Source organism: Dipteris shenzhenensis, chromosome 6 (genome assembly GCF_047967505.1).
Source record: "Dipteris shenzhenensis isolate YYH24624 ecotype China chromosome 6, Dip_SZ_1.0, whole genome shotgun sequence".
NCBI lineage: Eukaryota > Viridiplantae > Streptophyta > Polypodiopsida > Gleicheniales > Dipteridaceae > Dipteris > Dipteris shenzhenensis.
Genome location: NC_141601.1, coordinates 5,193,295 through 5,209,704, shown reverse-complemented (window position 1 = coordinate 5,209,704; position 16,410 = coordinate 5,193,295). Strand labels below are relative to the sequence as shown.

At 42.6% G+C, this 16,410-nt stretch overlaps 1 protein-coding gene across 2 annotated transcripts in view; it reads right to left on the bottom strand.

Moving 5' to 3' along the window:
• Positions 1 to 1,964: 1,964 nt before the first annotated feature.
• Positions 1,965 to 16,410, bottom strand: part of LOC147900677 (calcineurin B-like protein 3) — a 132,791-nt gene continuing 118,345 nt past the window's right edge. Inside the window, exon 10 of one of the 2 annotated variants that reach the window (XM_087376255.1) lies at positions 1,965 to 3,062. In XM_087376255.1, the coding sequence (XP_087232381.1) occupies positions 3,005 to 3,062 (58 nt within the window). In that variant the 3' untranslated portion in view covers positions 1,965 to 3,004. The remainder of the gene's footprint in view (positions 3,063 to 16,410) is intronic. The other variant, XM_087376254.1, reaches the window with a different exon arrangement.

Here is a 16,410-nt window from a genome sequence, read left to right as displayed (position 1 = left end):
AGGTACCATTTCATCAGGGAGGTACTTGAGGACAAGCGCATAGAGCTTGTCAAGGTTCATACAGATGATAACCCTGCAGATATGCTGACGAAGAGTCTGCCTAGTCAGCGGTTTGAGTATTGTCGTGTATTGATGGGCATTGGATAGTATGCTCACTGGTTATTCTCCCTTAAAGGCACATTGTCCTTTAAGTGGGAGGTTGTGGGGGTTAAAGGTCACTGTGCCTTAACCCCGGTTATGTACAATACTCAAACACACATATATAAATGAATGAAAAAGAAGATTAGGGTGGTTCTGCACCCACCAAAACTTGTGTGGCTCTCTGTTTCTCTCTCCCCCTCTTCCGTTCTTGCTTCCGTTGAGAGCACTCTCAAATTTCACGTCTTTGGAGGCAAATCACAGTACTTTAACCTCCCCTTCCACCAAGGCAAGCCAAAAAATCAAATTAATTAACCCTCTCCAAAATTCGCCTTCATAAATTAACCTAATTAACACAATACTTTTAGAACTATGGCACATTGCCAGAACAACACGTAATTTCAAAAATGCACAGTGAATTTCACATCTTTGGAGACAAAACACGATACTTTGACCTCCCCTTCCACCAAGGCAAGCCAATAAATCAAATTAATTAACCCTCTCCAAAATTCGCCTTCATAAATTAACCTAATTAACACAATACTTTGGAGGACTTGCACACGTAGAACTATGGCACATTCCCAGAACAACACGTAATTCCAAAAAATGCAAAGTGAATTTCACATCTTTGGAGGCAAAACACGATACTTTGACCTCCCCTTCACCAAGGCAAGCCAAAAAATCAAATTAATTAACCCTCTCCAAAATTCGCCTTCATAAATTAATTTAATTAATACAATACTTTAGAGGACTTGCACACGTGGAACTATGACACATTGCCAGAAAGCATGTGATTTCAAAAAAATGCAAAGCGAATTTCGCATCTTTGGAGGCAAAACATGGTACTTTGACCTCCCCTTCCACCAAGGCAAGCCAAAAAATCAAATTAATTAACCCTTTCCAAAGTTCGCCTTCATAAATTAACTTAACTTACATGCACCATTAACAAAAAATTATTGTCTTGGGAAATCAACCAAAAGTCCTTGCCACCAATCACCATCGAACCTGAATCATCTTGAGAGTTTTGTCCGAGATGAAATGTGATAGCTGCTTATGTAAAATATCTCCCTCCACCATCATGTGGCTCCCTTATCTACCTCCCTGATTGCTCTTGCTCCCCATCTCCATTTTTCATTCCCTAGTCCTTGTCAATTGTGATGCCAATAGGGATCATGTAGTAGGAGACAAGGGGAAGGCGAATGAGCAACTACCCAAATGTACGAAACCTTACATTTACAATAGATGTTAGGTGATTAAACCTCTGCTTGCAATTCTGTTTTTGGGAGAGAGGTGCACAATGGAGGAGCTAAACACAAGTGGGGGTGGGTGGCACATGGAGGAGTCAGCACTAAAGAGGTGATAGGGAAGAGAGCAAGGAGTAGCAACAATTGAGGTCAAGGGGAAAGCAACACAATTGGGGGAATGTTGAGGTGCTTCAGGAAGGGAGGAAAAGGACCAAGGGAAGGAGAAATAGAGCTGAGGCGGAAGGGGTGGTTTGGAAAAGAATGGAGGGAGAGACGGAGGAGGAGAAGGTGGGCTGAGCAAGGGAGAGATTGGTAGGGAGAGAGAGAAGAGGGGAGGAGCAATTAGAGAGAGAGAGAGAGAGAGAGAGAGAGAGATGGCGGAGTGGAGAGGCTGCGATCAAGGGCATAACTTAGGTTAATTAGGTGTGATTGGGGGGGACATAACTAATTAATTGATTTTCTTGAACATGAGCTATATATGTCCCCTTAAAGAGTGTATCAAACCTAGACCTTTGATATTTCATGGGAAGACATTAATGAACTTGAATAACAAGCCCATAAATTATTATTAAAGCTAAAAGATCTTTTCCATCATCCAAATTCATGTCCCAGGTTTTCTGATATATTTGAGCATGGAAAGGGTGTAATTCCAAACATGCATGTGGTTGTATCAACTAGAATAATAAAAGCTAAGATGAGCTTGCTTTGAGTACTTGCTCAATCGTCCAAGTAGTTACAATATCATAGTTGCTGTTAATATGAGCCCAAGGGTGACTGCAGAATGCCATAGATACAATTATTACAAGAGTGACCCTAAAATAGCAGAAAGCTGCAGAATTTGACTGCAATAAATGCAAACCATAAAATGAAGGCGTCAATGTGTGCACGCCTGAATTGAAGATATAGCACCTTGGGTTCCCCAGCGTACAAGGAAGATCAGGAAACGCATACATGCTATCCTGTAACCAATATATAAAAGCCCTCTTTGTCCCCTTGTATACACTCTTCCCCAGACACACATGCAGTCGGTATGTGCATCTCACACACACACACACAAAAGAGAGAGAGAGAGAGAGAGAGAGAGAGAGAGAGAGAGAGACTAGAAAGAAAGCGGGCTTTGAAGCTCCCCACTAAAAAGATTTGTAGTCTATTCTAAAAAGACTCAACTCAAGGACCTTCGATTTGATCAAAAGTTGAGTTGCAAAGGTTGTGGACCTCAGAGAAAGAATTAAAACAATTACAAGTGGCCACTTAGAGCCTGAAAAATGTGCACCAAAAGCAAAACTTGCCAGCTGCAAACAAGAAACATTTCCTGTAGCTGGCACATCATGGCTGCAACTAATGAAGGAATCCATCTCTTCCATTGCTGCATCGAAGAACTGTTTTGTGGGGTAACAAATTACATGGCCATGTCTCAGGTTAACATATGTGGGCATCATCTAGTACCCGTGAAGGACAGAAGGAAATGCTAGAACTTCATGTCCCTTCCTCAAAACAAAAGCCTGCAACCAGATGCCCAGAAATGAATCTCAAAGAATCTTCTATAAGAAATAACTTATACTGTATTACTGCAGCATATGTGTGATGTAGTTCGGTAGAAGTTGTTTTATCCTGAGCTTCTCTCAACTGTCCTCCACTTGAGAATGAAATACAAAGCTAGGGAAGGAAGTAGTAATATCCCTGTTCAAGTACAGAACACCCTTTGTTAGGAGGCTCTGAAAAATACCACATACTACATGATACATCAAGACTGAAAGTGCCTTCTATAAAATAATCAATTTGAGTCCTGTGGCACATAGGGAGAAGGAAACACAGAGGCAGTACCTTTCACAGTCCAAATATAAATAAGCAGCAGGAGTTTTTACAATCAGATTTACAATACAGCTCGACGCCAAACAACCCAACACTTTTTTCAATGATCTCTTCTTATTGAATAAATCTGCTGTCAAATAAGGAAGGTGTCCATGGCTGTAAGGAAAGTGCTTGATTGGCTTTATTATTTTAAAAAGATGGGGTAGATACACCAGACTAGACAAGAAAGTATCTTCCATAATAAAATAAAATAAAACTTGGACTGCAAATGATGACAAATGAGGTTTACACATCTGCGACCTCTAGCATCATGGCACCGTCCCAAAGACCACCAGCCTTTTTCAAATGAAAGGAACAAGGAATTTGCTTACAGACATCCACCTCAGTAAAACAACAGAATACTAGTAAGTCTGCACACAGATCAGACCTCCTGTTGGTATAAGCTCAGGTCCCCTCAATCAAAAGTCTGCAAAAAGCCCTCACCATATGCTGCCATTGAGATTTATCCCTGCAAGCCTCCATGAAAGAGCCTTATGAAGCTACGTTCACAATACACAGCCAGTCCCCTATGAAGAGTTAAATACAACCCTTCAGGGGTTAACTGCATCTCTTTAGAACAATTAGCAACATGTGGCTGAGCACTTCATCCTCAACAAGAGGGCCCACATCAATGCAAGATCATTGTGAATCACCAGCTAGTGGAATGGTATTGGCGTATACATGTAGCAGGGTTGAGGATTGGCTGCACGAAGCTTGGGGGCTAGCTAAATCGGTATGCCAGAGAAGCTTTGTAAGGTGACTAGCAACTAGGTGCAGGCATGAATGCAAATAGAATTAGTGTGATTTGAGAGTTTCCCATCCTAGTATTTTTAGTCTAAATTGGACTCGTTGCTGTCTCTGCTAAAGGAAATCCATGTTAGCCAGAACTTGAGCAAGCCGGCTATTGTTGGGGTAAAGGCACTATGGCCACCCAAGTACAGTTAGTACACTTAAGTACAATTAGTACTTTTATTTGATAAGTACACTAAGTACGGTGTACTTAGTGTTGTAACCTTATCCTTTCATATAAAAAGGTTGACTGTGTGCTAGGGGAGGTACACACATATGTTTTATCCCCACACTCTTGTGTTTATCCTGCTTGTGTGTGTCGGTGTGCTCCTTCTCTCCCTTACCACAACTGGTATCAGAGCTTGGAACAGGACACTCTCCCTATCCTCGCCTATTCTGCAACTGCCTAGTTTCGTCTTTCTTGTGGGTGCCCAAATGTGGGTCTTAGCAGCAGCCAGCAGCACTGCCATCGCCAGGCAGCGGCGCTAGCAGCCAGCAGCCAGCGCCGTCAGCAGCGCCAGCAGCTGCTAGTGCTGCCAGCGCTATCAGCCGTCGAGGCTGTCCGTCGCCAGCAGCCAAGGCCACCGGCGACGCCAGCAGCCAAGGCCACCAGCGACGCCAGCAACCAAGGCCACCGACGACGCCAGCAGCCACGCCAGAAGCGGCGCCACCAGCGGCGCCAGCAACTCCGCCACCACTGCCACAAGTGGCCACAAGTGCTTGTACTCGCCATCGCCATCGCCGGAGAGCTCGGAGACGATCACGATGCGCAACACATCGTAGAGCAGCCCGCTTCATCCGCTTCTGTTTTTTTGGTTTCTTCAGCCTTCAGTTCTTTTCTGTCCCAGCGCAATTTCTGAGCTCATCGTGAGCATTGTTGGTCAAATGCACTCTCAATACGTAGATCTACTGTTTATGCCTACTGTGTGAGAGAAAATCTCAACATTGAACTGCAGAATCAAGGGGCTTTTGTAGCCACAGCCAAGCATTGGCTTATACACGCACTTGTTTGCGTATATCCTCCTGATTGGAGTTGATTTGTGCAAGGATTTGATGCATTTTATGACTTACGGGACAGTGGCAGATGCATATGATACAGTGTGTACCACATTGTTACATTGAGCATTGAATGTGCAATTAAAATTGGGGCTTTTGACATTGTTATGCATATCAGTGTTGGGGGAAACACCTAGATGCTTTATGTGATCAGTGGAGCTTTGGGAAAGCGGTGTATGCACTAAAATCTTCAAAAAATTGGCTTCCAATCAAGGGGCTTTTGCCTCATTCAAGTTCTAAACTGTGTAACACAATTAAAGAGGCAAGAGAAAGTCTAATTCTGACAGTTTTGGACAGTTATACAGTCAATTTCTGTTGCTGTACTAGAAAGTACAGTCAGGTACTGTCCGGAGTCAACTTTTGGACTGTAAACAGTCACTTTACTGAAGTTTAAAGTGCATAAAATAGTGCTGGTTTCACTGTTACAGCAGGGACATACATTGTGTCAAATCAAGGTACTGCTGTACTGTACTACAGAGCATCAATTAATGCATTAAGTATTGCTGTTCTGGATCTGCAGCAGGCAGGAAACAGACAGTATTTACTGTTAAGTGGGAGAAAGTTGCAGGTCCTGTGTTCCATTGCAGGAATTAACTTTTGAGCACAACTACAAATGCATCTGTGCACTTAGTTTGCAGGGAGTCAGGCACCCAAGTGTGGGTTATATTTCTTGCTGATTGTAATGGCTTCATCCTCGGAATCTTCTCTTCTCAATATTAAAAAGTTGCAGGGTGCTGCTAACTACCCAATGTGGAAAAAGATGGTCCTGAATGTGCTAATTCTCAAGCAGTTTCATGCTCCTATTATACACAAAGGTGTGAAGCCCACTGGCACATCTGATGATGCTTGGGCACTAGCTGATCTGTCAGCAAAGTCCATAATTGAATTGTCACTCCATGAGAGTGTTGTTTGGAATGTGGATGGTGAAAAAACAGCCTGGGGTGTGTGGAAAAAGCTACAGGACACATATGAGCAGCAAAGTGTAGCCACAAAGATATATTGGTTGCGCAAGTTCTTCAATCTGAAGATGAAGGAAGGGACCTCCATGGATGCACATCTCAATGAGTTTAATTCAATTGTCACTCAACTTGCAAATCAAAAATATGTGGTGGATGAGGAAACCAAGGGTATGGCACTCTTGATCTCTCTTCCTGAAAGTTGGGATACATTCACCACAGCTGTAACAAATGCAAACACTTTCATAAGTTTTTCAGATATCACAGGGCTGATTTTGCAAGAAGAGCAGAAGCTGAAAGCTCAAGATGCAGTAAAGCCTAACAATGCCTTAAATGCAAGGGGGAGAAGTCAGCAAAGACGCAAATCTCAGGAAAGGGGAAAAGGGAGGAGCAAGTCCCGCTCCAACAAAGATGTTGAGTGCTACCACTGTGGCAAAAAGGGACATACCAAAAAGCAGTGCTTTAAACTGAAAAATGATAAGAGAGACAAAGCCAAAAACATTGATGCGTCATATGCAAAAGCAATTGTACCAGTAAGCAATGGCAAGAGCAGTGTGAAGATTGAAGAGCTTCATTCTACACACGGTTATGACAGTGAGGGAGAGGTTCTATTTCTCTCTACTTTGGATGCTCATTCTCTCCATGCAGGAGATTTTGCAGACATGCACTCTTGGATCATTGACTCAGGTGCCTCATTCCATGTTACACCTTACAAAGAATTGTTTGTAAGATATGCAGCAGGCAATAATGGAGTCGTTTTTCTAGGGGATAATCATGCATGCAGTATTGTCGGTGTTGGAGATGTCAGGCTTGTATTGCTGATGGTACTCAGCTTATGCTTCACAATGTTAGGCATGTACCCGAAGTCAAGAAAAATCTGATTTCTACTGGCATGTTGGATGACGAAGGTTTTGTGACCAGCTTTGGTCATGGTTTCTGGAAGGTCACCAAAGGTGCCCTAGTTGTTGCCAGAGGCTCTAAGGTTGACACAATGTATACTCTTCATGCTAAAGTATGTAATCATGTTGATATTCATGCCACCGAGCTGCCGAATATTTCTATGTGGCATAGCCGGATGGGACATATGAGCATAAGTGGAATGGAGCAATTGGCTCGCCTTGGCTACTTACCGTCTCTTAAATTTTCTGATTTAAAGTTTTGTGAGCACTGCATATATGGTAGACAGTTACAGTGTCCTCATAAAAGGAGATTAGGACATAAAGATGCTCAACTTGAGCTTGTGCATACAGACGTTTGTGAGATGCCTAGTCCTTCACTTGGAGGTGCACGGTACTTTGTCACATTTATAGATGATTCCACAAGGAAGGTGTGGGTGTATCCTCTTCGATTGAAGAGTGATGTCTTTCCAATGTTCCAGAAATGGCTTGCTATGGTTGAGAACCAAACAGGCAGAACACTGAAGGCTTTGCGGTCAGATAACGGTGGGGAGTATATGTCTAATGCATTCAATGCATTTTGTGATGCTAGAGGTATTAAAAGAGAACTCACTGCTCCTTACAGTCCAGCGCAAAATGGCACTGCAGAGCGTATGAATAGAACCATACAGGAAAAGTCCCGCTCTATGATGTCACATGCTGCTTTACCTCATGGATTTTGGGCTGAGGCTGTAAAAACAGCAGTACACCTCATCAATAGGTCACCAAATAAAAGACTAGATGGCAGAGTGCCAGAGGAGCTTTGGACAGGAAAACCTCCTTCCTATAAGCACTTGAGGGTCTTTGGCTGCCCTGCGTACGTGCATATACGCAGAGAAGATCGCAGCAAGCTTGATCCTAAGTCTCTTAAATGCATTTTTCTTGGATATGGTGATAGTGGTGAGATGGGTTACCGCCTATGGGATCCTGTGAATAAGAAGCTAATACGCAGCAATGATGTCTTATTTGATGAGTCATGTATGTTTAAGGCAGCAGATAAGCCTTCTGATGCTTCAGAGGTTGACATTGATGACTCGGGACATCCTGTACAATTCAGGCAGGCTGCGAATCAGCCACAACAGCAGCGTAATCAGCCAATGCATGATGCTGCAGCAGGTCCAAATGGACAGCCCGCAGTGGCGGAAGATGTACTACGGGACATGCCACCTTTGGAAGACCTCCCAGGCATAATTCTGCAGCCTGATCTAATGGAACAGCCACCTGTTTTAGGTGAGCAGCAAGTTGGACAGCAAGACCAATGGGTCCGAAGGTCCACTCGACAAATGAAACCGCCAGACAGATTTATTCCAGGAGCAGATTTTATTATGCTTACAGACTGTGGAGAACCTTCCTGTTACAAGGAAGCCGTGCAAATGCATGATAAAAGGCTATGGGAACTAGCCATGAAGTCTGAAATGGACAGTCTCCATAAAAATGGTACTTGGGAATTGGTGCAGTTGCCTAAGGGCATGAAAGTACTGCCATGCAAGTGGGTGTATAGATTGAAAGACACACTTGGAGCTAAGCCAAGGTATAAAGCCAAGTTGGTTGCCAAGGGCTTTAAGCAGGAGTATGGTGTCGATTTTGATGAGATCTTTTCTCCGGTGGTTAAGATGACCACACTCAGGATTGTACTTGCTTTGGTTGCATGTGAGAATTTGGAATTATGCCAAATGGATGTGAAGACAGCCTTTCTTCACGGTGATCTTCATGAGGAGATCTACATGCAGCAGCCAGAAGGATTTGTAGTCAAGGGCAAGGAGTCACTTGTATGCAAGCTTAAAAAGAGTCTTTACGGGCTGAAACAGGCACCAAGGGAATGGTATAAGAAATTTGATACCTTCATGAAGTCCCAAGGTTTCAGGAGAAGTGATGACGATCACTGCTTATATACCAAAAGGGCTGCAAATGGCAGCTTAATCATTCTCATTTTATATGTGGATGACATGCTTATTGTTGGTAAAGCTCGTAAGGAGCTTGATGACCTTAAGAAAAGATTGCATGAGGCCTTTGATATGAAGGACCTTGGTGATGTAAATCACATACTGGGAATGCGGATACGGAGAGACAGGGGACAGCGTTTGTTGTATTTGTCTCAGACCGAATATATTGGCAAAGTATTGCACAAGTTTTATATGGAGGGGGGGAAGACCCTTAGTTCTCCATTGCCTCCATATGTGAAACTCAGTGCAATGGACAGCCCACACTCAGATGCTGATAGGGCTGAAATGGCCAAGATTCCGTATGCTTCAGCTTGTGGCAGTCTCATGTATGCCATGGTTGCTACCAGACTTGATATTGCGTTTGCAGTGGGAGTGGTTAGCAGGTATATGGCAAATCCAGGCAAAAAGCATTGGAATGCAGTGAAAGGTATCATGAGATACCTTAAGGGCACACAAGAGTTGTGCATATGCTTTGGCAAGCGAGATGCAAAGGTGCATGGTTATGTGGATTCAGATTTTGCTGGTCATCCAGATAACCGGAAGTCTACTACCGGTTATGTTTATACACTCACTGGAGGTGCAGTGTCATGGATGTCAAGGATGCAGCAGTGCATAGCCTTGTCTATCACGGAAGCTGAATATATTGCAGCCACAGAGGCATGCAAGGAGGCCTTATGGTTATCTCGGCTAGTGGGAGACTTGGGCATTACAGGTGATATTCCATTGTTGCATTGTGACAGTCAGAGTGCTATTCAGTTGGCACACAATCCTGTCTTTCATGCAAAGACAAAGCACATTGATGTGAAGTATCACTTCATCAGGGAGGTAATAGATGATAAGCTGATTCAGCTTGTCAAGATTCACACAGATGATAATCCAACAGATCTGTTGACAAAAGGCTTGCCTGCAGAGCAGTTTCCACATTGCCGACAGTTGATGGGTATAGGTTGAGCCTCATTTATTTTTACTTAAGGGCATATTGCCTTTAAGTGGGAGGTTGTTGGGATAAAGGCACTATGGCCACCCAAGTACAGTTAGTACACTTAAGTACAGTTAGTACTTTTATTTGATAAGTACACTAAGTACGGTGTACTTAGTGTTGTAACCTTATCCTTTCATATAAAAAGGTTGACTGTGTGCTAGGGGAGGTACACACATATGTTTTATCCCCACACTCTTGTGTTTATCCTGCTTGTGTGTGTCGGTGTGCTCCTTCTCTCCCTTACCACAGCTATCACAGAGGACTAGACACTGTACAAATCTAGGTTGCATGCTGTGCTTCATCCAACTAATCAATCCTCTACACTTTCTAGCCGGATATGGAGAATGTGCCTAGTACTCATATCCGAAGTCAAAACATGTTTTCATCTAATAGATGGATGAGTCCGAGCACTTTAACGGAGCCTACAAAATAAGCTTAACCAACTCAAGTTCAACTCCGATCTACCAAGTTAAACTTGAATCGACTCAAGCTCCTGTATATCATTCATGTCACAAGTACAAACACTTCCATGCAATATTTTTGCAATATTTCACAAGAGCTTTGTGATAGAAACAGGAGAACACAAACTGAAATCTAAAAATCAGAATTGCAGCACTTATCTCAAAGATTCTTCGCGATAGAATAGGGAGAGAAGAAGGAAACGCAGCACGCGCCACACCAAGGCCCAGAAATAAGGGCTAGCCCCCCCGGAAGGTCTTTATTGCAATAGAAAATACTTTGTACAGCTGGCTCTCAGAAGAGCATGAAGCTGAGTACAACTCTTCCATCCATCTAGGAGCCTTGAGGCCCTTCTTTTATAGCCTTGGCCTAGCTTGTGCTTTTACAAAAGCTAAACCTACTTTTTAGGCTATTTTGTACTTACAGCTAGCTTTAACTGCTTTTCTCCATCATTAAAGAGCTTTTCCCCTCATGTGGGGTGCCTTTAATTGACTTTCTAGCACTAGTGGGTCCTCCATACAAGTAGGGGCGCCACTTTTTAATTTTTGCCTTGTGGGACCTGCTTTTTAGCACTTGGCCCTTGAATTTAGGGCCTTTTTACACCCTCCAAGATCCTACACAACAAAATAAACAAATACCAACACTTTAACCCATTAGAGGTTAGCCAAATGCATGCATTCTAATCTTGGACTAATCCTAGTCCCTTGTGGGCATCCCCACAGGTCTCTTTTACCGATGCAAAGCAAAAGGAAAGCAAGGTCTTGACCATCGTAAATGCAATAAAGATTCCTCTTTATGTCTTGGGAGAAGTAACAATTTGGTGACATCCCCTCCGCTTCTAATTAGTTGTCCTCAAATGAAAAGATTCTTGTAAACCTTGAGAATACCTCCTTTCTTGGCATCAATTGCCTAATAGTTCTGGAACTTGGCAAGATACCTACATATAAACTTGCCTCTCGGTGCTTTTCTTCTTTGTGCGGTATGCAGTCTGTTCTTGTTGGAGGATCTCCTCCATCTCTTCCACCTGAAGTGAACCTTGGAATCTGGTAACTTCCGATCGTTGACTTAGACCGGTCTTATGGCATTCTCTATTCCTTTTGGCCGACTGGCCTTCTAGGGAAATAGACAGCCACACGCCCCTCTTTTTGTATCTAAAACAATTGCTTTCCGCATAGAGATTCTTGCTTTTCTTTGGCATTTCTTGCTCTTTAAGAGCACTGGGCAGCCATAGGCCCTTCTTTTTCTTCAATCCTTTGGGGATCCTTTTGGCTGACTGGTCTTCTAGGGAAATAGACAGCCACACGCCCCTCTTTTTGTATCTAAAACAATTGCTTTCCACACGGAGATTCTTGCTTTTCTTTGGCATTTCTTGCTCTTTAAGAGCACTGGGCAGCCATAGGCCCTTCTTTTTCTTCGATCCTTTGGGGATCCTTTGTCAAGAACATACATCTTTTGTTATAATAGGTGATATGCTTCCTACTCTTTAAGAGCATTTGGCAGCCATAGGCCCTCATTTTTCTTGGCGTTTCTTGCCCTTGAAGAGCACTGGGCATAACATCAGTTTTTTCATACTCTGCTTATCATCTTCCTTGCAAATAACCTCCTCAACAGTTCCGTAACAAGATGGGCTTCTTCTTCCAAAGGCTTTGTTTTCCCCTCGGCTCCTTTGGCTGCAACTCCACCGATACTTGAGCGCATCAGGCTCTAAAGACTTCTCATTTATGAGGAGTGTTTCCTTGAAACAAATTCAAGAAAACAATCCACTATTCTCCTTGCATTGCCATACAAGGGTTAGATCTTCATAAGGCAAACTTTATCAACATAAAAGAGATACTCAGCCTTGATAAAACTGTTTCTTGGAATCTTTCCATATCCTCTTTCTTTGAGAATCCTCTCAAATATTTCTAAATGAATTGACAAACTCAATACCAATACTCTTCCAAGTACTATAAAGCTCAACTTGGAAGTTCCTTTGGAAAGAACTGTGCATTGGAGAATATCTGCAATTCTATTCACTGATTTGGTGCTTCCTTGTACATAAAATATCTTGCTACCAAACACTTCCCACGTTGGTCAGACATAAACTTGGATAGATATCTGACAGATGAACTGAAAAACTCTGTCGCTTTGGCCATAATATTACATGAGAAACCATAAGAGTTCTCGTATCAAAAAAATCTCAATGGATACTATTGAATAATAGAATCCTAAAGAAAATACTGGGCCAAAAGTGACCAAATAGAATCCTATCATCGTTAAAAAAAACCGGTTCTTGGATATATCATGTGCCCTCATAAGAACTTCTGTTTATTCAATGCCCAATTCCCATGGCTGCCATTCTCCAAACAGCGAATTTCTTCTGTTGCTCAATACTCCCTGCCTGCTCTGCCATTGCCTGAGCCCTCTTAGGAGTAGATGGGCGACCTCAAGACGAAGATTTTGAGCCATTTTTCAGGTCATTTGGTTCAGTAACGAGGGAGAAATCGTCAAAACTCAGTTTCAGACTGTAGCAACTCTCCCGGGCAAAAGTGCGCACCATTTCGTCCAACCTTTGTGCTGGACCCTCTCTGGTATATGAGCTTTCTTTTGCTTCAGAAAGCCCTCTTTTCCTTGCTTTGAAGAGTGAGCTACAAGCCCTCCAAGTTCAGCTTTTCAGTTTTGACAGTTTTGGACAAGTTTTTGAAGATGATGCTACATAAAATGCTACTCTAGCATTTCTGGTTTTTTGAAGCTTTCAATAACTTCAATACAAGTGTGGCTTCAGTTTTGTTTTGAATTACTAGACCTGGTTTTGATTGGAAAGTATTTATTTCACCCACTTCTATGAAGCATGTAAGAAGAAGCATCATTGTTTGAATATTGGTCACTAGTCTTTGCTACATCAAGTGTTCATATTTTGGAAGTCTTTCAGTTATTTTTTCCTTGTAAGAGAGATAGACACTGCCCAATATCTGGGTTAGACCCTCTCATGGCTACCCTATTTAATCTCGAGAAGTTCAATGGAAAGGGCTTCCACACATGGCAGATGAAGGTGAAATTTGCATTGATGAGGGAGAACTTATGGGGACTTGTCAAACCGACTCCTACCGCTTCTTCTACGGCCTCCAATGCTGGAGAATCCTCAACTCCGACACGACCGGCAAGGGATCCAGCTAGAGAAGAAAAAGCATACGGTATTATTGCTCTTGCTTTAGGAGATGATTATATACACCATATCTCTGACTTGGAGTCTCCTTCGGAAGCTTGGCAGAAGCTTGACATGATTTTTGGTGCTAGCTCTCACATCTCTAAACTATCACTTAAAATCTCTTTCTTTGAATTGAAGATGGCTAGTGGTACTACTTTAGCAGCTCATGTCAACTATACGCGGAGTCTTATGACTCAATTAGCTTCTATCAACTCTCCTATTACTCCAGATGATGCTATGGCAGTGTTACTTAAGAGTATGCCTGAAGATTATGATCACATAGTTACCACTTTGAAAAATCTTCCTAATCCTAATCTTGAAGGTATTATCTCTACTCTCCAAGAAGAAGAAAGGCATATGGAGCTCAGGAAAGGCAATGACACTGTCTATGCTGTAAAAGTCCAGAAGGGCAAGTATACCCCTTGCAATCACTGTGGAAAGACAAATCACCTTTCAAAGGACTGCTTCAAAATTAATCCATGCAAGCACTGTGGCAAGAACAACCATAATGAGAAGTTTTGCAGAGCCAAAGCAAAGACAGAAAATGCAAATCTACTTTCAGTTGAAAAGCCTCCACAAGATGAGGCATCCTTTGAAGATTATGCATTTTAAAACATCTCTATGTATGCTCCAGATCTCTCTTTTTATGTCAAGGTACTCAGCCTGGATAGTCCTCCAAAATGAATGAAATAAACTATTGTGTTTTTGTGTGTTTTGTAAACACCTCTGGTCACCTTATGATGTAGGCCATGTGTATGTTTTGCTCCATGGTACCTCCTGCAGACATTGTGTGCATGTACATGCAGGGGAGATAAACATTGGAAGGTCTTTTTGTATCCCTTTTGTTTACCTTACACCCAAGGGAACCCTTGCTAGCATGAGAACCTAGCCATAGATTAATCCTTGACCACCATGAGATGGCATGAGAAACTATGAGACTAGATGTATCCTTGACATAGCCTGAGGCATTCCCTTAAGGGGGGGTTTGTTGGGATATCTCAAGGTGTATGCCTCAGGCACATCTTATGTTTCTATGTGTGAGTGCTAGAGGCACAGTTAGGTGCCCACAAGCACAGTTAGGTGTGGAAAGCCACATAGGATGATTGAGAGAATCTAGGAGCAGATTGAGGAGATGATTGTGGAGCTCTGAAGTCATCAGTGATGTCAGTGAGCATGTATGAGGTGCCTACTTAAGGACCTCACTCTTCTTCATTCTAAAAGCAAGTAATGCAACTATTCTGAGTTTGTGTCCACTCTTTGCTTTCCTTTCAGCTTTCCAACACCTCCAGCACTCGAACTGATACAAAAACAGGTGCGCCTCACCTTGATTCACAGCTGTGTGCTAGCCTTGTACCGTTTCCACCAAGAAAAGTGGAAATCCTATGCTCTAATACCACTGTCACAAGTAGCAAACACTTCCATGCAATATTTCTGCAATATTTCACAAGAACTTTGTGATAGAAACATGAGACGACAAACTGAAATCTGAAAATCAGAATTGCAGCACTTATCTCAGATTCTTCGTGATAGAATAGAGGGAGAGAAGGAGACGCAGAACGCGCAACACTGGGGCCCAAAATTAAGGGCTGGACCCCCCCAAAGGTCTTTTATAGACATTTTGCTTGATCAGGTGATAGGCATACTTGTCTTTCTTATCCCATTCTACCTGAGCTCATGCAATGGCAGGATTTGCTACTGGTGCGGAAACTATTTGTGTAGATGTAGATCCCGATGTAGATTCCGTTGCTGGTGCTGTGACAACAGATGGAGTAGACCTACTGGTGGCTAGATTGTCCAATGATCTAGGTGTAGACCCATCGACATACTCCCATTTGTCCTGAAGCACAAGAATGGTCTCCATTCAATATTTCCATGTACCATAATTGGAGTTGTCTAACTTAGCAGATGCCTCCAAATTGAGGTTGCTAGTCGACATGGTGCAAAAAATGTACTCAAAAGTGTCGTGAAAATCTCTGTATGAATCAACTACAAATACACTGTCTATACTAGCCAGAGCTCAGATGAAGCATAGGACAATAGTAAATTGTTCAGTGATAGCCACTGTTTGAGATTAGTTGAATTATTAGGGCATACAGATTGACATTGTCAAGATGGCATATTTTATGGTCATAATATCTCAGCATGAACAAATGTTGCTAGAGGAATTAGGAGCGGGAAGTGCTCCAACAAAATCTGTCTATACGCTTCATCAACCATTATCACTTCAAAAAAACCCCTCGCTGCATAATGCACTTTCTTGACATAGCAACCACTCAGGGTTCTAGTCAACCAATTGCCAACATCTGCGGCAGCAAGCATCCGTCCCGGAAAGAAAATAATGATGGCATGTTTGGGATAATCCTTCACGGGGTCGCAGATATCATCTACCTCAATCATGATATCTGTGGTAGGAACCGGATCATTCCAACTTTTCCTCGTATCCTCAAAGCCCTAATGCATTACTTCCTATACTGGCTCAGCCTCTACAGAGGCATGTAGGGGGTCATCCTGACCCATTACCTGCTTTTGCTTTTGGCTCTGAAGCGATCATTCTTTGTGAAAGGTCTTCTCAGACAGACAATCTGCCATTGTGGCAGAGGGAGAGAAGGAATGAAGAAGGACAGCAGGACAAGAGAAGAAAGGACAACAGGGAAGAAAAAAAGACAGTAGCAGCCCAAAGGAGAACAAAGAGCACAGAGAAAAGAACAAATTAAAAAACAAAGAAGGGACAAAAAACAAAACGGACAAAACGTATGGAAAAGTACGTTGACAAAGAACAAACGATGACCAGAAACAATACGAGACAAAGGAAAAGAACAGTACGTACAAACGATGATAAAAAACTGAACGATGACCAAAAACAATACGGA